Genomic DNA, 21508 nt, shown 5'->3' on the forward strand with positions numbered 1-21508 from the left:
TTACAATGTGTTGATGATGAATGACTCTGCAGTCTGGAGGAACTTTTAGATTTGCAATTGCCCAGGGCTAGGTTTGATGTGGGAGAAGGAGCTGGAATCTCAGGGCTCAGTAGATGGCGGTCCTGCAAAAAAGAGCAGCAGAGGCAAGGGTAAGCGGCAAACGTCAGGCGGGCGACTGGTTATTTTGGCCAAGGCGAGGAGGTTAAATGCGGTGGTTGTTATGGAAGGTGGTGAAGGCTGCAGTGCAGGTGAGAGGCCAAGTGATGCTGCAGAAAATTTGCCCTAATTGTGGAATGGAAGTTTTTTCTTTCATCCAGAAGGGGTGCTTCCTTTGCTCTCCTCTGTTTTATAATTGTGTAATAATTTTATGATTTGAACTGTTTTTTGTGTCGGAGTCTATGGGCTGTTGGTTTTGGACCAGGTTTTTCTCTGGGTGTGATGATGTGCGGGTTTCAGTTTTGGCAACTTTGTTGGAAACCCTGTTTTTTGTCATATTGGCAATTTTGTAAAGAATGCCAACCAGTAATATGTATATGCTTGGTGGTCTCTGGGCGTAGGGCTTGTTGATAATGTCTGGTGAAGTCAGGTTTTCATGTTTATTTCCATGATTGTTCTCCTGATATGGTGGCGGTAGCCTAAAGAAATGCCACCTAGTAGATGTAGGAGCTGTAAGAATGGTATTCACAGGAGGTAGGGTTTGTCCATGACTGCCTGTAAACTCAGGCATTTTGAAATTTTGAGATGTAATATTTTCTTGATATATTAATATACAAAAATTATTACCGACCAAAAAAAATATGAAATGAATTTTTACCAAATTGGGTTCTTGCTCATTATGATAAGATTCCCAAAATTACAGATTTATATGACCATGACTAGAGGAAACAGACAAAATGCAGTATGCATAGGAAATGCTGATCGCATAGCAGATGGTAAGAATCTTTTTAAAAACCCACATTAACCTGTAGGAGAGTAGAAATAGAATCAGCAAACAGAACTGTGCTCCTAAGATAGAAATCATGTAACATTTTCAAGCAGCATCTTGAATCCGTATCTGATCAAGGAGTAAAGCTCATCCTCAAGGAGAAAGACACTTCAGCGCAAAGCCCATATTCATATGGCAGAAAAAGTTGAATATAATTACATATTCACATTCCTCACAAAATTCTATGTAATTTTTTTTTAAAATGGCACCTCATTTCGAGTCCATATGCATAGCCTCCAAAAATCAGTGTTTAAAATTGTCAAGAGTAGCAGTTTCGGAATTGACACTGGTGGTTTTGCTATTGCCTCCTGTCAAAAGGTGTGAATCTACCCAAGCCAGGAAAAAAGAGTAGAATTTTAAATGAGCCACCATCCCTATCTCTTCAGTTATTGACTAGAAGGCTTAGAACAAGCAAGGGGAGTCTTCTTACACTCTATAAGAACCATCTGGGGGTCCAAAAGAAAGGAAGAGGGCCATTGAAGGTTGTATCTCCCAGAAGTAAACACTGGAGAAGTCGTCGACTTGACAAAGGATTGGAATCTCTTTGTAGTTGTCCATTCTGAGTAATACACTCTTGTAGACAGCAGTTGCTCCAACCAACTCATATGCTTGTGTTCTGTTGCATTTTACACTTCTGTATGTTTATTTCTGTATGTAGCAGGATTCTAATTACTCCATTAATAATTGTTATTTGGACTCCAAATAGAACAGTAGCTTTATTATTTTGATTCCCTAATTGCTAACCTGTTTTAAGAGAAAATTATGGATCACACCTATATCAAGAGTTATAGTTTCCATCACCATAGATGAAATGTAAATTTAGAGACTAACAGACAGGCATGACTCGATGCATGTTAACTTATTACATTTTATGATTGTTCCAGTAGGGTCTGGGTAACATCCCGACGATGGGCGGAAGGGAAGTGGGATGTACCCCTCAAGGACATTTTTTAAAATAAGTTCAACGTGTCTGAATATGTTCCCTGTTTATAAGAACATCCAGGGATGCCTTGATGTCTGCAGGATGGCCAAGGGGTTATCATGATGTCCTTCAACTGTCCCAGGGACATTAGAGCATTACCCAGATAGTCAGAAACATTGGTGCATTAAAAAAGTTAAAAGTAGCTTGCCATAAGCAGATACCCTTTACATACATATCTCATTGCTTTGGATTCTTATTTCATATTTATAGTCCCACTGGATGCTGGATGTTTGAAACATAAGAGTTAGAATAATATGCATTTTTTAACCATGATTTGACATATTTGATGATCTATGCAAGAGAGAGAACAGAAAATCAACTCTAGTAAGGATCCTAAATCATCTTCATTTCCATCTATTAGTTATCTAGTCCTGACTTTTTATCACTGGTGAGAGAAGAGTCCACATAACAAGGCACAAACGTTGCTTTAGTTTATTGCATTTGCTAATAGACAGAGGCCAGGCTCTCACACATTCTGTAATAGAACTCTGAAGAAAAATGCTTCCCTTTTAAATAGCCTTTTCATTTTAAATGACACAATGAAAACAGAAATATATTAGAAGTCAACAACATTTACAATCTTTGTATGCATGCCATAACTACGATATGACTAATGAATGAGACCCAATGCTCAATGTCAATGATGTTTATAAATCATAAAATACAATAGCTAATACTTGAACATTTACATACTATTTTAAATTTATACCTTTACAATATTTATATATTATTTTCATAGCCATCCCCAAAATCTGGGAACCAAAATCTTGCTGCCCCCAAAACTCAATCCCACATCCCCGTCCCAGAAACTCAGATAAGCATCGCATTACTTCTAGATGATCGCTAGTTATTTATTTTTAATATTTACAAACTCTTGTATAAGAGATTGTCATGGTCTATGCTCAAATGGGTTTCAATTGTAATGCTTACAATTTACACCATGGTCATTTATATGTGCCATAGTCGACAACTATCTGACTACATCTACCAATTTAATATCATGCATACACTAAGCTAACTGCTCTCTTAAATCTTCAAATAAAGATATGCTCAAATGTATCTCATTCGGGTGGTAAAGGACATATCATAGAAACTATGTTACTCCGAATTTCGGGGACGGGGACGGGGACGGCAGGGAACGGAGGGTCGAGTTTCTGGGACGACAATTTTTTTTGCCAATTTTGGGGATGGCAAAGGGGCCAGCTATATAAAAATAGGGAAATTTAAAATATTCATATGAAAACATGGATAAAACATGCACATATACATTATATAACCTTAACATATAAGAACCAGCAGAGTTCTTATGCCAAATTTCTGTTAAATTGATCGTCAAAATCAAATTGCTTACATAATTCATTGTCAAAATTCACTGTCAATATGCAGAATTTATAGGGAAGTCCCCTAGGCATCCCCTGTCCCCAGGATGGGGACGCCTGAAAAAAAACTTGGGGACACGTCCCCGGGTTACTCTGCATACAAATAGCAGCTAGAGCATTATAATCTTGATAAACCGGTTTCTGTTATAGTTTGTGGAAATGCAAAAATCCTTCCTATGAAACCACATATACCTTACAATAATTGAATATAGAAACTAACATGAAAGTTTTATCCTCGTACTATTTCACCTAGTCTTGAAAAAACAATTTCAACAGAAAAAGAAGAAATTCAAGCATAAACGATAGAAGTGCCTTCAAGAGATCCAAATGGTTCTGATTTCTATGCACATTTCAGATAATTCCAATCAAATTAAATACTATAGCCAATATACTCACTTCAGCAGTCAATAGAGCATTAATTCCATCTTGCAATGCTGACAATTGAATTGGTTCCTATGAACGACATAAACAATTTGTCAGAACATTTTTCCAAGATATTGTATTAATAACAATAAAGTTTATTATATATAGTTAATTTAACTAGTAACTATTAGCAAGATTACAATCAGTAATAGGCTAATAGCAGTGTGAAAATCGAATACCTCAGCACCAATCTCTGTGCGTAGAAGAAGACGAATTTCTGTGTTGTCCTCAAAAATTTGTACAGCCCCAGAAGTTATAGAAGCAACCCCTTCCTCGCTAACCTCTTTATATATTGAGTGATTATACATGACAGAAGGCGGTTTCCCAAGTAAAGTGGGGCAACATATTGAGCTCGCCTTATATTTCCCATTTCTAAATGACTGCAAATGTAATCGTGAAGAGTGAAACTGAAAAGATGCTTTGGCAACTTGGAAAGAATCCCATACTTCGCCTCCACTACAGAATTATGAGATGCAATATAATCGAATCAGTACAGGTAAATCAGAAAGATACAAAGTAGAGATGAATTTCAATTCTTATCAAGTAGAGATCCCCAATATAGCCTTAAATAATTTAATTTTCAAAAATTATTTCAGGAAAATTTATTTCATGATCCATGAGACAGAGGCATTAAACTATTCTACAAAAAACTAAGTTGCAGGGTTCGGCCCTGTAGGCACCTGGTACCAGTCCAGTCAGGTCCGGGTCTGGATCGTGGTCTGGTTCGCCTGCGGGTCTGGCCAGAGTCCATGCCTGGGCAGGCCAGTTCAGCCTGGGAGAACCCGGGCAAACCTCAGAGTCCAGCTGGCCAAAAAGTTCATTTTTTATGCAAAATTTTAAAAAAATTTGGCTTCCACCGCTTGGAGAAGGCAAATATAAACCTAAAATTGACATCCAAAACACAAACTAAGTTCATTTTCCCTCATTTTTTTGGCAAACATCAAGTTGAGCAAAGTTTGGCTTCCAAAATCAAATACGAGTTGAAGATCGATTTTTGAAGCTTGAACAAGCGTTGCAGCATCATTTTTACACATTTGCAAGCTGAAAGAGGTAGGTTTTTGTACATTTTTTTCAACCTTTTTTGTTTCACAAATTGTCAAACATGAAACATTATTTGTTTAGTTTACCTTTTCTTTTTCATCATTTTACTTTTGTTTTTGAATGTGTTCATATATTTTTTTGCTATAGGAACTAGAATGGCATCTACCTCTTCCTCCATAGGCACAAATGAACAAACAAAACAGAGATCAGATCCAAATTCTCCCCTATGGAAGTATGTTGACATTATACGACCGCTTCCAGGAGGTGGGGGATTCCATTGGAAATGCCAAGGATATGCTAAAGAACATAATAGTTCATATTATCAAGTGGTGGGCCATTTGTGTGGAATACCAAGAAGAGGCATCAAAAAATGCCCTAGAAAAAATGGTGTGCCTATACCACAAGAGACAGTGTTGAAATATATTAGGGAGCATGAAGAAGCAAAAGAGAGAGAAGCTCGTAGATTAAATCAAACCGTTCCAAAAAAAACAAAGGGAATGCAGGCCCCCTCTAATCTCAATATTGTGGTAGAAAACCACCCCTTTTTTTCCACAACTAAGCTTGAAAGTGAAGCACCCATTGCACACAAAAGATCAAAGGGGCCTTTAAAAACTGCATTTCAAAATGAGAGTCAAGACATTCCCGACCAAGATGGAGCAAGATGCATATATGCAAATGGGTTGGCTCTAAGTTACCGATTCTTCTCAGAAAACCCTGGGTCTTGATTCTGATTCTACCCCGGTCCTGGTCCGAGCCTGATTTCGGGTGGAGTCCTCCCAAGTCCTTCCCAAGTGGCTGGGTCCTCTATGGGTCCTGCCAAGTAGGACCCACAGAGGACCCACAGAGGACCCAGCCACTTAGGAAGGACCCGGGAGGAATCCACGAGGAACACGGGCTGACCAAGGCCCATGGGTTCCCAAAAATGAGGCACACGGGTCATAAAACTGCAAAAAACAATTAAAAAAACGCTTTTTGTATATTTCATATTTGTATGGATTGTATCATTGTAATAATCAATAATGGTAGTGATAGTTTATAAATTATATAATTATATTTTATAATTTTGATGTTTGAAAATATATATATATATATATATATATATATATATATATATATATAAACGTACTTGTACCCGTACCCATACCCTAAGTCACAAAGTTTGAATTCGGCGACAATGAAATTCGACAAGGATAAAAATTCGAAAAAAAATCGAAATCAGATTCGCTTTATATAAATTTGAATTTTTAAAACTATATAAATAATTTAATATTGCTAAATGATTTTTAAATAATATTATAAAATATAATAGATTTCAAATAAAATGATCAAATTTATTATTTATTAAAATAAAATACTATTATATTATATTAAATTGAAAATTAGTATAAATATGTTATATTTGTTAAATCAAAATACATAAAAATAAACCAATGTCTTATTAAATTTTGGATACATTATAATAAATTCAAAAATCATTACAATATAATTGTATTTAAAATTTTAATTTTAATTTATTAATATATAAATATAAAACATGTTAAATATTATATATTAAATAATAAATATATTATAAGCTCTGAAACTCCATCGCAACCTTATAATATATTTATTATTTAATATATATACATGCCTCGAAAACTTTTCTCTACGGGCTAGGCTTCGACAACTACAATCCAATATTGCTTCAAAATCCTTGCGATGGTATTCATCGGGTCGATAGCAGAACCTTAGGCTTCGAGAATACCCTGCTATTATGGCATTTTCTGTGACCATTTTAATCGGGTTTTTGGGAAAAAAACCTATGTTCCAGCATTACGTCAAAGGATGACGGAGGTCAAGAACCTCATTGACAGCTTTCTTTATTTCCACCTGAAGTTCTCACTTCTTCCTCCACAATGTGTAACAGACAGCCGAAAAAAACCCTAGCCTTATTTCACATGAACTTAGGGCGAATTAAAACGAATTTTTTAAATTCTATTGGAATTTGCCAAATTTCGAATTTTATGTATGAAATTCAGCAAACGCCGTGACACAGCCCGTACCCAAGGAAAAAAGAAATTGCCGAATCCGCGAATCCATACCAAATTCTATATTTGTATCCATACTCGAATCTGTAACTTAGGGTTGGCTTTCAATGTTGTTCGCTCCTCATATTAGAAAAAGATGTTGAAAAGTGTTAATGAAGCTCGAAGAGGGTATAAAGGCCCAGGTTATGAGAAGGTATGTGGAACCTTGTTGGAAAGAGAGGTGAAGGGGGTTGAAGATGCATTGAAGCCCATAAGGGATTCATGGGCTGAGACAAATGTATCCATTGTTTCAAATGGGTGGAAAGATTCCAAAAATTGTCCCTTGATCAATGTCATAGCGGTGTCCCCTAAAGGGGCAATGTTTTTGAAAGTTGTGAATTGTGAGGGTCAGGTAAGAGATGGGCAATTTATTGCAAATATTCTCATCTCTGCCATTAAGATAGTGGGACCCCATGATGTTGTTCAAGTCATAACAGACAATGCAAAAAATTGTAGAGCTACCGGTTTGTTGGTTGAAGAATGTTGGACACCTTGTGCGGTCCATTCACTACATTTTATGCTACAAAAGATTGGGTATAAAATTGATTGGATCAAACAAGCGTATGCAGAGGCTGAGGACATCTAGATGTTCATCACAAACCACCACATGTCTCAAGGGATTTTTAGATCTTTTTAGAGTTTGGAGCTATTGTAGGTAAGTGAAATAGTAATTTAATTTTACATTTTCTGATTTTTTTATTTTCAATGTTCATAATTTGATTGTGTAAGCTATGATGTGTATTCTTCTTTAAAGTTTGTCTTTATTTTTTAATCATTTTGGCTTTAATTTCTGTTATAGGTTGCTGAGACCCATTTTGGATCAAACACAATCGTCTTGAAACGACTTGTGAAAGTTAAAGTGGCACTTTGTAATATGGTAATCAGCCAAAATTGGACTATATGAAAGCAAAGCAACACAGAGAGGGCAACAAGAATTAGGGCAAGAATACTTATGGTAGGATCTTGTGAAATATCTCCTTAGTTTCACCGAGCCCATTATGAGAATGATTCGCTACACTGCCATGGATAGGCCTTGCATTGGAGAGATTTATGACGGCATTGACTCAATGCTTGAGCAAATGAAGTGCATTATAAATGCAAAAGAGCAAGACCTCGAGGAAAAATTCTTCAAACAAGTGGAAGCGATTGTTGTAGAAAGGTGGAATAAGATGACCACTCTTTTACATCTTCTTGCCTATGCCTTGACACCAAAGTACTATAGCAATCAATTTCTTGATCAACTAGGAAGGCTTGCACCATGGAGAGATTTAGAAGTGTTTGAAGGGTAAAAGGTAGCATTCCTTTGACTCTACCCTAAAGATGATGTGCAAGACGTGATTACAAATGAGTTCATAGAATTTGCAAACGGAAATGGTCTAAGTGTTGACGCTCTTCATCATAGATTCAAGAAGGATGCTCATAATTGGTAATATTTCCATGGCACATGGTTCCAAAACCTATAACCCCTCGCAGTCAAAATTTTATCACAAGTTTAATTAATTTTATTTTATCACAGGTAAGTTTTATTTATAGTTTACTTTGTCTTCATGGGTTGCTAGTAATTTTTAATTTTATAAATTTATAACTTTGATTGTTTACTTTGTCTTCATAGGTTGCTAGTTCATCTACATCAAAAAGAAATTGGAACACATACTCTTTCATCCACTCAGTAAAATGCAATAGATTGCAATCAAAAAATGCGGAGAATTTAGCATATGTCTTCTTTTACACAAGCAACATGACTACAAGCAAGGGGAGTCGAAGATGTGGGATATAGTGCCAGAGCATTCTGACTTGGATGCTTCCACTTCACAGCTTGTTCCATTTGATGACTCAAAAACAAGCAAACTAATAGTGCAAGTGCAAGTGGCATTGGCATTGCTTCATCTAATGTCAATGTCAATGATGAGGAGGATGAGGATGAGAATGATGATGTTGATGATTTAGAGAATCCATTTGATGATTAAACTTTACAATTAGAACTATAGTTCCAATTGTTGAAACAACGATACTTGAACTCGATATTATTATTTTGTCATTTTGATATTGAACTTGATGTATATGATGCTATGATGATATGACCGTGATGCTATGATGGTATGATCATGATGCTATGATTACAAGTTTAAGTTGGTTTTGTTGTTTATATGATGCTATGTGACATTCTAACCTTAATTCATGCTTCTAGACTGCAAATATATATAATTTTTACATTGTTTTTGTAAAAACAAACCCAAACCCCTTTTCAAAATTTTGCCGTACCAGGTTCTCCAACCCAAACCAATGCCTGAACCTGAACCGGCAACTTAGGCAAAAAACAATGAACAATCATTCTAGAGATTTCACAAGAAAGTTAGAAGGAATGATAAAATTAATAAATAAAAAAAAATCAAATATCAAATAAGACAAACAGAGTACAAATTGGCACCAAAAATGAATTTATTTCCTATATTGATTATACAAAGTATTTTCTATTATTCCCATGTGAAAAAATGAACTATATCGAGACCCCCATTAAAGGGTTAAAAGTTACTAAAATTGGCAATAAAAGGGGGGCCCAATTGTTCTCATTCATATGTAATGGACAAGATTGAAGAATCCCATCCTGAAAATATTGTAAAATTGAATTTTGATGGAACACCCCGCAATAATCCAGCTAACGCAGGTGCAGATTTCTTAGTCAGAGATGAAGGATTGCTTTTTTGCATGGTGGTTCTCTCTTTCTTGGGGTTAGAACCAACAATGAAGCAGAATGGGAAGATTTGGTGTCGTATGGCTGACGCAGCATACAAAGGAGTGCAAAATGTGATAATTGAAGGGGATTCCTTGTTGGTAATCAATGCGTTGAAGAAAGGTTCATGCCTAAATTGGCATCTTAGACAGTATGCAGAATAAACATTTAATACCATCATTGTAATTGGATGGCTAGTACTGCAGCAGATTTCTTAGCTGTCTGTGTAGTAGACCAAGACCCTTTAAAAGCACTTTACAATCATCTTCCTTCAACATGGAATGGGATGGAGTCCCATATTATTTTCAAGCCCCCGTGGAGTTCTAATACCCTTATTTCTTATAACCTTATGATCTTTGGTTGCCAGTGGGGTGCATTTATTATAAGTGTGTGGTGTTTTATAGTATTATTAAGGATCTCCATTGTCATATCCAGAGCTTAATTCCTTGATGAGGCACATGTGATGTCTATATGTGCATTGGGCAGTACTAATACGTTTCTGTTTACTTAGTGTTTTGTGGTAGGCTGTCTGGCAGGTTGGCTCTGTGTATGGTGTCTTTTGGCTCTCAACGAGATAGGTAACTGCATGGCTCACAAGTGGAATGGTCTGTGTTCAAGGGACCCAGTAAGAAAGGGTATTATTAGAATATTTACTTCTATGTTAGTCACCTATATTTAGTTCCTTGTTTAATGGTCATTTAGCTTTTTAGTTAATTAGCTTTTAAGCTTTATTTAGCATTTAGCTTTTTCTTTTTAGTTAATTAGCTTTTAAGATTTATTTAGCGTTTAGCTTTTTAGTTGTTCACTTTAAACCTAGGTTACCGGTACGTCTAGGTTTTCCCCCAAATCCGGATGCGATTCGTCTTGGATTCAGATTCGAAGTGGAATCCCTGTGGAATCGAACAGGGTACCTCCATTTTGATCGTGAAACATATCCGCGTTTTTACCCACGCATACCGACGAATCCAATGTCAATGTGGCGTATTTCTCGCGTTTTTTCGACGAATCTGCTTCAAGTGCGAATTTCGAGAGGTTTTTTGTTGACTTTTGCGGAAGGGAAATGGGTCATTTAAGCCCTAAAACAAAATAAGAAGACGTATTTTTTATTTCGCTTCCACGACGGCATGAGCAGACAGAAAACACATTCGGATTTGTCTTCGGCACGCAGGTCTTCGTTTGTCTTCGGCGACGGCTCACAGACAGGCGGCGACTCACGGCAGACAAGCAACGTGAGGGCTCACGGTAGACAAGCGACACTCACGGCTCACATGAGGGCTCACAGACAGGCAACGCGAGGGTGAACAGGTGCGACGTCAACGGCAGGCTCAGGCAACACAGGCTCAGGTATGAAGGTTTTTTATTTCTTTCAAAATAATTCTATAGTTTTTTTATTAATTTTACTAGTATGTTTATTATTTTAGAATATATAGTTTGTTTATTAATTTTTAGTAGTTTGTTTATTATTTAAGAATCTATAGTTTGTTTATTATTTAAGAATCTATAGTTTGTTTATTAATTTTTAGTAGTTTGTTTATTAATTTAAAAAAATTTAGTAGTTTGTTTAAGTTTATTTGTTAATTAATGATAAAAAATTTAATTTATATAAATTATTAAATAATAAATGTTAAATATTTAAATTCCATTTAATGGGAAAATGAAATTATTCATAACGTTTAAGTAAACATATATACGATAATACTATTTTTACAAATTTTTAAATTACAAAATTGAAAATAGTTAAAACATTCATATTTATAATTTATGATATTTAATTTTAATTTGTATTATTATTATTATTTTAAAATTTAAATATGGATATTTTAATTATTGTGTAACTATTATTATTTTAAAATTTAAATATGGATATTTTAATTATTGTGTAATTTAGAAGTTTGTAAATATATTAATATCGTTATAGGTTACTTTCATAATTATTAATAATTTCACTTTCACTTTAAATTAAATTTAAATGTTTAACATTTATAATTTTATTATTTATATAAAATTAAATTTACTGTTAAATATTTAAATTTTAATAATTATTGTTTAACTTGTTGTAGATAGTATAATGGCAACGAGTGCTAGCTCAAATCCTCAACAGACTTTCAAAACCGACCCAAATTCACCTTTATGGAAATATGTCAAAATAACAAACCAAGTAAAAGGTGGTGGAACATTTAATTGGATATGCAACTTGTGTAGTGTGAAAAAAACTAGCTCCTACAGCCATGTCAAAGCCCATTTTTGTGTCAATCCCCAACAAGGAATCAAACCATGTCCAGGAAGGGATGGAAATGGGTTGCCACCTCAACAAATAGCAGGATTTATTAGAGAGCAAGAGGAAGCAGATGCAAGAGTTGGTAATGCCTCAAACCATCCTTTGTTGAAAGGAAGAGGAAGTAGATCAAAGAGGCCCCCTACTTCTCCATCTCAGAGTACAGAGCCACCCATTCTTGGGCATAACTGATGAAGAAGAGCCTATTATTGTGAAGAGAAGCAGGGGACCATTAGAGAGAGCATTTAAAAATGATGCTAGAGAGATTGCAGATCAATATGTTGGAAGATGTCTATATGCAAATGGTTTGTCATTTAATGTGGTACGATCACCATATTGGTAGGATATGTTGAGAAAGGTAAATGAGGCTCCACAAGGGTACACAGGGCCAGGTTATGAGAAGGTGTGTTGCACCTTACTAGCAAAGAAGGTAAAAAGCTTAGAAAATGCATTGGCTCCCATTAGAAATTCATGGAAACAAACAGGGGTGTCCATCATTTCTGATGGATGGAAGGATACTAAAAACCAACCATTAATTAATGTCATTGCAGTGTGTCCTAAAGGGGTAATGTTTCTGAAAGCCGTGGATTGTGAGGGACAGGTGAAGGATGCACAATTTATTGCTAACATCCTTATACAATGCATTCAAGATGTGGGACGTCAAAATGTTGTCCAAGTAATAACACACAATGCAAAGAATTGTAGAGCTCCAGGTATGTTGATTGAGACAAGGTTTGAACACATATATTGGACACCTTGTGCTGTCCACTCTCTCAACCTCATGCTACAAAAGATGGGCAGGAAGATAAATTGGATCAAACCAATTTATGCTGAGGCTAAAGAGATCCAAATGTTCATCACAAACCATAGCATGTCACAAGGCCATTTTCAAATCATTTTCAAAGTTGGAGTTGCTAAAGGTAATTGAAACACTTCAATTTCTAAAATCTACATTTCACTTTAGTAATCCTTAATTTATTTTTTAAATTTGATCATGTCTTCTTTGTATTCTAATTTTATTTTTATTTTTTTTAATAGGTTGTCGAGACTCAATTTGCATCCAACACAATCGTCTTGAGGCGACTTGTGAAGGTGCAGGAGCCACTTGCTAGGATGGTAATTAGTCAAAGTTGGTCCCTATGGAGGCAATCCAATACTGAAAGGGCAACAAATGTAAAACACATGATCTTAGATGACACTTGGTGGGATCGAGTGGAATATCTTTTGAGTTTCACTGAGCCCATCATGAGTATGATCCATTATACTGACACGGATCACCCATGTTTGGGAGAGGCATATGATGGCATCGACTCGATGATTGAGGAAATGAAAGTCATCATCAATGCAAAAGAGCAAGATCCCGAAGAAACTTTCTTCAAAGAGGTTCAATCTATTTGTGTTGAGCGGTGGAACAAAATGACCGCCCCACTACATCTTGCATTTGCATTGACTCCCAAATTTTATAGTGATGAAATGCTTGCTAAGCCATCAAGGGTACCACCATATAGAGATTCAAAAGTTAGTGAAGGGTGTGGGACAGCACTTACTAAACTCTTCCCCGATTCTGAAATGGAGGATTTAATGTCAAGTGAGTTTGCTGATTTTGTAGCCTCCAACGGTCAAAGTGTTGCCGCTCTCCGTGACAAGTATAAGAAGGATGCTCATGCTTGGTGGTACCTTAATGGCCATACATCACCAAACCTCCAAACTCTTGCAATCAAACTTTTATCGCAAGTGAGTTTCTTAATTTTTATTGCTCTCTAAATTTATATTTTTTACTATTGTCACCCTCTAACTTTGTGTCAATTATTCAATAGGTTGCTAGTTCCTCTTCATCTGAGCGAAGTTGGAGCACATACTCCTTTATACACTCAGTGAAACGCAACCGATTGGCAGCAAGTAAGGCGGAAGAGCTAGTTTATGTGCATTCAAACTTGCGCCTTCTTATTCATAAACAAAAAGAGTACTAGCAGCAAATTGGCTATTGGTATTTGCTGCTAGTGCAAGTAGCAGTGAGGCTGCATGTGGTTCCACTACTCTAGCTACATCATCTAATGTCAATGATGATGTTGATCTTGATCTTCCTAGTGATCCATATGATGCTGATTATTAATTGTGTTATTTTATTGTTGAACCAGAGCAAACTGATTTGGATTTTTCAGCTGCCACACAATCTTTACATTCTGGGGAGTCCAATAGCCAATTTGCTGCTAGTGCAAGTAGCAGTGAGGTTGCATGTGGTTCCACTACTCTAGCTACATCATCTAATGTCAATGATGATGTTGATCTTGATCTTCCTAGTGATCCATATGATGTTGATTATTAATTGTGTTATTTTATTGTTGAACCAATGAACAATGAATTTGATATATCGATCATAACTGATTCAAATTTTGACAAATGGAAATTAGATGAGACTTCCAGTAAATTTGTTATATTTATATCATATATGATAGTTCCAAGTTTTGTTTAGCATATGGATGATATTTGGGATTCTAAATTTAATTTTTGTTTCTACTTTTTAGGCTGCATATATGTATATATTTATGATTTTTACATTTTTTTGTACGGACGTACCCAAACGTACCCAAACCTCCCCCAAAATATTTGCCGTACCGGCGTATCGTACCCACGTACCCGTACCCGTACCGGCAACTTAGCTTTCAACGACTTGTTCTTAATTTAGAACATTGTCCTTGTAATCTCTTTATATATGTTTGTATATTGTTAAATAGATTATCCGATTATTGAATCATTCATTCAATTTATTTTTCAGGTATTACTTAAGACAGCAGGCTTGCCTCCATATTTTATGTGTCCAGATGATATCAAAATGGAAGAGATGGTTGGGGAAGAGCAAATCCTTTTGGTGTTGGGTGGTGGATTGTAGTTTGAAGTGTTTTTGTTTGCACGGAGGGATGTCGACTTTGGTTCTGCAGGTGGTTCTTCTGTCAGCAATTTTTGGGTGGTTCTTATGTCATGTTGGAGTTCTATGTGTGGTGGTTTTTTGCTGCTTTCAGATGCTACCAGCCTTTGGTTATTTTATTGTGATTTAATAGTTTGTATTTTCTTTCATGGTTGATGTTATTCAATACAGTCCTCACTTTTAATTTCAGGGGTGGGGGGCCCTATAGATACTCCCAGCTAATTAATCTAAAAAAATCCATATCTAGACAACATAATTCTACTGACAAAAGAAATTAGAAACTAAATTGAATATGTCATATATGCATTCTATAAAATATGTAACTCAAGAAGTTATACTTGCACAAGACCATAAAACACCTTATTTGCTTATTGGACATTAAAATCAAAAATTTTACACCCAGCTGCAACAAGAATATACCAACTGCTTCAAACTTTAGATGAGAACTAGCATATCAGCGTTCCTAATTCCAGTTGCAATTATTGGACATAAACCTGAATATAAAATAGAGGAAATATAACAAGGAATACCTTTGTATAGCAGGCAAAAATGCTTGACGAAATAATATTGCAAATGTCATTGTCAGACAACCTTTCCAAACAACAACATATGGTATTCCCTACAGCAAAGTAAAATCTTTGATTAGTTGACGACAGAATAAATCATTCAGTTCAATTCTTTATAAATTATTCGAAAGTTCAAAAAAATGACTGAATAGCCACATTAAGTTTTAACAATTCTGGACTGAAATTCAAATAGTCCTAACACCTTAGAGCATAATCCTTCTCCCAACTTGATGCCATCAGAAATCTCCATACAAACCTATGATCAAAAAAGGAAGTTAATAAAACAGAAAGGGACACATGTTCCTTAGCAATGTATATCATTTATTTTTAACTAGTATTTCCTTTCCAATCACTCCCAGCAATGCATATCATATGCTTTTAACTAGCATTATATCCCAATTCTCATTCAAATTGCATGCATAGCAACTATGGAATAAACTCTCTGCTTAATCCACATGATTTTGTTTGAAGCTGATAATTTAATTACAATAGCAACAGAGAGGTGTCAAAATATAAGGAATAATTTTAAAAGTAAATCCCCAAAGGTGGCCTATAGAATATTTCAAGCTGTGGATGATCCAGACTTACAGCCATTGGACATTAGTTGAGTTTTATCCATAGCATTAGTTAAATGTATTTGAAACTTAGCCATCTCTACGTTTTTTGTTTTACTGTAACAAATTCCAAGGAAAATGTTTGATCTTCAAATGCAGTTACACATTTAGGGTAATCTGCTCTCATCCAATCTGTCATCAAAACTTCATATACTTTCAGTAAAAATCCTGATATAACTGCAAATCTTACTTTACCTAAGCCAAAAACCATTTAATATGTATGTCTAATTTTATATTCAATGTAAATTTGACTATTTAGTAATCTATAAACCATTTAATATGTATGTCTAATTTTATATTCAATGTAAATTTGACTATTTAGTAATCTATAAACCATTTAATATGTATGTCTAATTTTATATTCAATGTAAATTTGACTATTGAGTAATCTATGTCTATTATTGTCATCAAACATAAACTCCATTTTTTTGTGAAATTCTTAATATTGTATATATTTTTTAAATTTACAAGTTATTGCCAAGTGGTGTACTGAAAATTATTCCCCATCTTACAGAATCATTTTCAAATTCAAGTCACTTCCAATGTCAAGTTATACATCAACGAAGTTCCAGTATGTTAGTTATATAGTTGTGATTTTGCACAAAAATTCCAAATGGCCTTAGTCCTTCACCAGCTATAGAAGGAAGGGCCATTTTTTATAATTATTATGGAAAATTGTAAATAATACCAAAAAAATAATAATCAAACAAATATATCCATTTTCTTCACAAAAAGTAAAACACTTTTTTTGAGCTAGAGAAAAGATCTTTACATGAAATTTCAAACTAATTAGTTTACAAATTGTGACAAACTATTCACAGAATGAAGTTATGCAGCAGATATATCAGAATCTTTGTAAAATAATACACTGTCCTTGCCTGATCACCTACCAAATTGGGGAGCTTTCCTTTGAAAAGTGAGGCAATATCATCAGCATTACAAAGTTCCAAATCACCAACAAAAAGTGGCCCAAATTCTTGTCTTGAAGGGTCAACTTCCCCTGTAAAATATACAGCAGCCGGTTGCAAAAATTCCAACCTCTGTTGCAATTCATCCTTACTTAAAGGTTCCAAAACTTGTACCTGTATTAACATAAAGAGGTGATTTACATTAGAATTAATTATGTCCACATTAACATCTCCCTTAGCTGTTAACTACTATACAAAATGCAAAAAATTTATATGGTAACTAGCCTGAGACTATAACATTGTCTGGTCTGAACATATTGGAAAAAACATCACACAATTAGAATTACAATCTTTCCCTTTGGAATATTCAGGGCCAGCCAGGTCTTAAGTAATTCACCGTCTAACCTCTTCATTGAGGAAATCCACTATACAGGTCTAGAAGATATTATGCAGCATAATATAGAATTCTAAATTGAGTATCTGATCAATCACTTGACAATCATCATGGTACAATGGAGAATCTCAAGCTGTAGACCACATCTCTGCAGTATTGAATTTTTCTATTGACATATCCTCAACTAATGGTAGCTAGAAAGATGAAAAAAAAATACAATTCAACTCCTTCCGTCAAAGCTTAGAGATAATAACTAAGCATGAGAAGTTAGAGACAAAATTATTGCTTTCCAAGTCTCCCGAAATCCCAATCATAGCATCAGAAATTGTCATAGTTGCTCAGAAACTTATATCCTGACCCCATACTTGTCTCCAGCTTTGGAAACACATCCGCATCACAAGAGATGCATCAGGGTATGTCTCTGCCTATCAAGAGACTTCACTAGACAAAGTCATAAGATAAATGAGGGCACTTGCACAAAAAGAGGCATACTGCACCTGCAAATCCAAAAAAGGGAGGGAAGGACAAATAAATATCTTCTGTTTAAACAAAGAGCAGCTTCTCACACGAGGCTCCTACATAATCACATTGACTAGATACAATGGACCTTCTAAGGGTGCAATGTTTACATATAACATATATTGGGTGGGACAAACATTGTTTCTTGACGACATTAGAAAAACATGAATTAAAAGACAAGATTGTTCATTATATAATAGCAAAATTGTTGTGCTTAGCCACGCAACAGTCTCCTGTAAATGTCAATTGAAAACAGAAAATTTCCTATAGATTAATAGAAGTTTCATAAATATATCAGGAACCAAATAGTTTGTTTCTTCTTCAGCTAATAGCTAAATAAAAAGAATTGAAAAAACTTTAAAGGAAAAGAAACATATTTTACTCTTATCTGAAGGAAAATATATGACAGAATTTTCTGCTTAAACCAAAATGTGGTATACTTATGAAGAGAAAACAATGAGAGGGGGGAAAATATGTAATCCATATCAGTAGCTTGTGCAAATGAAGTATAACATTTCCTGATTTGCATTTGCAATTTTCTTGCAACTATTTCAAAAATACACAAATGAATATGTTTCTTAGTCAAATATGTCTGCAAAAGAATTAAAGCTTGATGTCAGTATAGATTAAGTAGTATTGTCACATATGATGAAGCATTGGAACGACGTTACGACAGTTATGGTTGGAGATTTCTAGGTGTATGATCTATCACTCTGTGGACTAAAGCTATTCTCCACGAACCTCATGAATGATAGAGTCTTCTGAATTGATATAAGCTCTTGAACCGGCTCAGTTTCTGATGTCTCCTGACCTTTCATGTAGAGAACTAACCACGGATAGACTTAATACAGAACTTAAAGCATTGCTCAGGTGAAACAGAAGAAACGAGTAAACATATTGAATGGCAATTCAGGTTAAACTTGAATCAAAAAACCCGCATTTAAACTTCGGAAAAGTTAAAAAGTGTCAAACTTACAATCAGTATGTATAACTGAGAACAATTACGTTTAAATTTGAATGAAAATGCCCGTACGCTTGAAAGACATCTTATACACATACAGTAAATATAGAGAATAACAATTACAGTTAAATTTGAACCAAAAACGCTCTACATTTCGGATTCAAAACAGTTAAACGTCCGAAATTCGCAGTTGCTATACGTAATTGAAGAGTCTGTAGAGGCTTAAGAGCAAATTTATACGATTCAGTAAAGCGCTAACGAATTGAAAAACGAAAAACCAAACAAAATGATCAAACCAAAATGCTTCTTCGCATCCATTTTCAGAAGAAAAAAAATAGAGCAAACAAAAATAAAACTCGGAGCAGCACGTCAAAGATATTAAAGAATTTGAAGGAAAATAAAGTTCACAGCAAAGCTACCTCTACAGATGAGCGCAGTGCAATATCAGCAAACGCGTTGGCCGTCTTATATAACTCATCGGCGAGCGCGGGCTTTTGGAAACCATTTGGCTCCTCGGCCTTCAAACCCTGCGAAGACGAAACCCTGCGCCGTCTGCAAATGACGACGAGCACATTACACCCCGGCCTGACGCGCTTCGGCGACACCTGAAAATTCGACATTGGCACGAAAATCTCGAGAGCCTCCGGCGAGATCAAGTCAAAACAGCCTAATTACTCCACGGCGGGCACAGCAAAAACAGTTGCAGAGCCTAATCATGGCCGCAGAACTCTAATCTGAGGGGTGTAAACACACAAATCACCATACAAATCCAAATCGGAACGTTAGGGTTTGATCATTGCTCTTCTTCGGCGTCTTCGTCTTACTTTGGTGGTGTTGGTATTGTGTTTTTTGTTATCTTTTTTTTCTTCATCTGATTTTTTGCCTCGGAATTCATTCACAATCAAAGTCAATTCCATTTGATCCAATTCAATTACTCTCTTTCTTGCGCCTTCAAATCCTTCCTTTCTTTTCCTTTCTCTAGTTTGTTCATGCACTTTTTTAAATTCAATTCACGCAAATTCTCATTCCTCTATATATTTGGACCACGGCAAAAAGATGTGGAAGACGGAAATTTTGAGTAAACAAAAACAAAATGGAATTTGTGCTGAGATTGTTAGACAAAGGTTTTTATCTATTGCCGTCATTTGTGGTCAAACAACTGTTTGACTTGTGAGCCCCGTCATTTTAAAGGTGTGACGTTCATAAAAACAAACAAATGCTCGTCATTTTAAAGGTGTGACGTTCACAAAAACAAACAAATGCTCGCTCCACTTAACACCTTTTATACCCCTTGTGTCCGATCGAGTGCTCTACTCCTAATTTCAATTGACAAAGGCCTCCTTAATTTTCCCCCAAGATCTAGCAGATATAATACAAGATGTTAATACAACTAATTATATTGGAAAGAAGGAAAGCCATTTAATTATATTTCAACTGTATATAAATTTTAATATAAATTTTGAATTTCAAAAACATCAAATTTTTATTGTAGTTAATCAAAAATATAATTATCAATTATGAATGCGAAATTAATTATCAATTATATATAATCGTGGTTGATTAAAAATATAATTGTGAATTGAGTAGGAAATTAATTAGAAGTATAATTGCATTGAGAACCCACCCAAAAATTAAATAAGTGTTTAAGAAGAATCCTAAGTTTTATGAATGATGACTAACCCATGATTCAGTTTTTTAGGGAATGTGTTTACTTTTGGATTACAGTAATATGAATCAATGAAATGTAGTTAAGAAATTTGATCGGTTAGTTGATTTATTTCCTTTTCTAGTGGGTAAGGTATGTATACCTCGTTTGTAGCATAGTTAGGTGTCTCTTGCAAGAAGTACAGGGTAGTCCCATATTGTTATAAGCCATATGTAGACCCATATACAGACCGGCATCGTGGACTATAAAAGAATCAATCTTTATTTCTTTCTTTCTTTCTTTCTTTCTTTTAGTTTTTTGTTTTCTTTATTATTTGACACTCGTGTTTTTTTATTAAGGAGTGTGCAAGATGTAGGTAAGAAATTTCATTAGTTAATTTATTTATTTCTTCTTTTATTGATTTAAGTTTTCTCTATGTCCAGCAAATTTAATACAAGATGTTAATACAATTGATTATATTAGAAAGAAAGAAAGAAAGGTATTCAATTATAATTCAAATGTATATAAATTTTGAATTTCAAAAACATCAATTTTTATCATAATTAATGAAAAATATAATTATAAATTATGAGTAGGAAATTAGTTAGAAGTATAATTGCATGAGAACCTACCTAGAAATTGAATGAGTGTTTAAGAAGAATCCTAATTTTAATGAATGATGAGTGGTCCGCAATGCAATTTTTTGAAGGAATGTGTTTACTTTTGCATTGCATTAATATGAGTCAATGAGATATTGGTAAGAAATTTGATTGGTTAGTTGATTTATTTCCTCTATTTGTTTTTTGTTTTCTTTATGTCTTATGTATGTTTGTGTAATTATTTGAAATATTTATGTTTTTTATTGAGAAATGTGCAAAATGTAGATAAGAAATTTGATTAGTTAATTTATTTATTTTCTCTTCTATTGATTTAAGTTTTCTTTTTGACATGTATATCTACATAATTATTTAAAATATTTGTATTTCTTCATTGAGAAATATGTGAGATGTACGTAAGAAGTTTGATTAGTTATGTTGGCATTTTTTATGTTTATGTTGTGATTGTCATTGATGGACACACACTTGTATTGAGA

The 21508-nt window shown here is 34.7% G+C and overlaps 1 protein-coding gene across 1 annotated transcript in view; it reads right to left on the minus strand.

The window, feature by feature from the left end:
- LOC131069302 (AT-rich interactive domain-containing protein 4) overlaps positions 1–19813 on the minus strand; it is a 53533-nt gene extending 33720 nt beyond the window's left edge. Inside the window, exons 1-6 of the mRNA XM_059213830.1 lie at positions 19190–19813; positions 16879–17070; positions 15577–15630; positions 15339–15427; positions 3949–4225; positions 3743–3799 (exon numbers count right to left, since the gene is read on the minus strand). Coding sequence (XP_059069813.1) covers positions 3743–3799; positions 3949–4225; positions 15339–15427; positions 15577–15630; positions 16879–17070; positions 19190–19390 — 870 coding nt within the window. The 5' untranslated portion in view covers positions 19391–19813. The remainder of the gene's footprint in view (positions 1–3742; positions 3800–3948; positions 4226–15338; positions 15428–15576; positions 15631–16878; positions 17071–19189) is intronic.
- Between the last annotated feature and the right edge of the window lie 1695 nt (positions 19814–21508).

This window comes from Cryptomeria japonica, chromosome 11 (genome assembly GCF_030272615.1).
Source record: "Cryptomeria japonica chromosome 11, Sugi_1.0, whole genome shotgun sequence".
Taxonomy (NCBI): domain Eukaryota; kingdom Viridiplantae; phylum Streptophyta; class Pinopsida; order Cupressales; family Cupressaceae; genus Cryptomeria; species Cryptomeria japonica.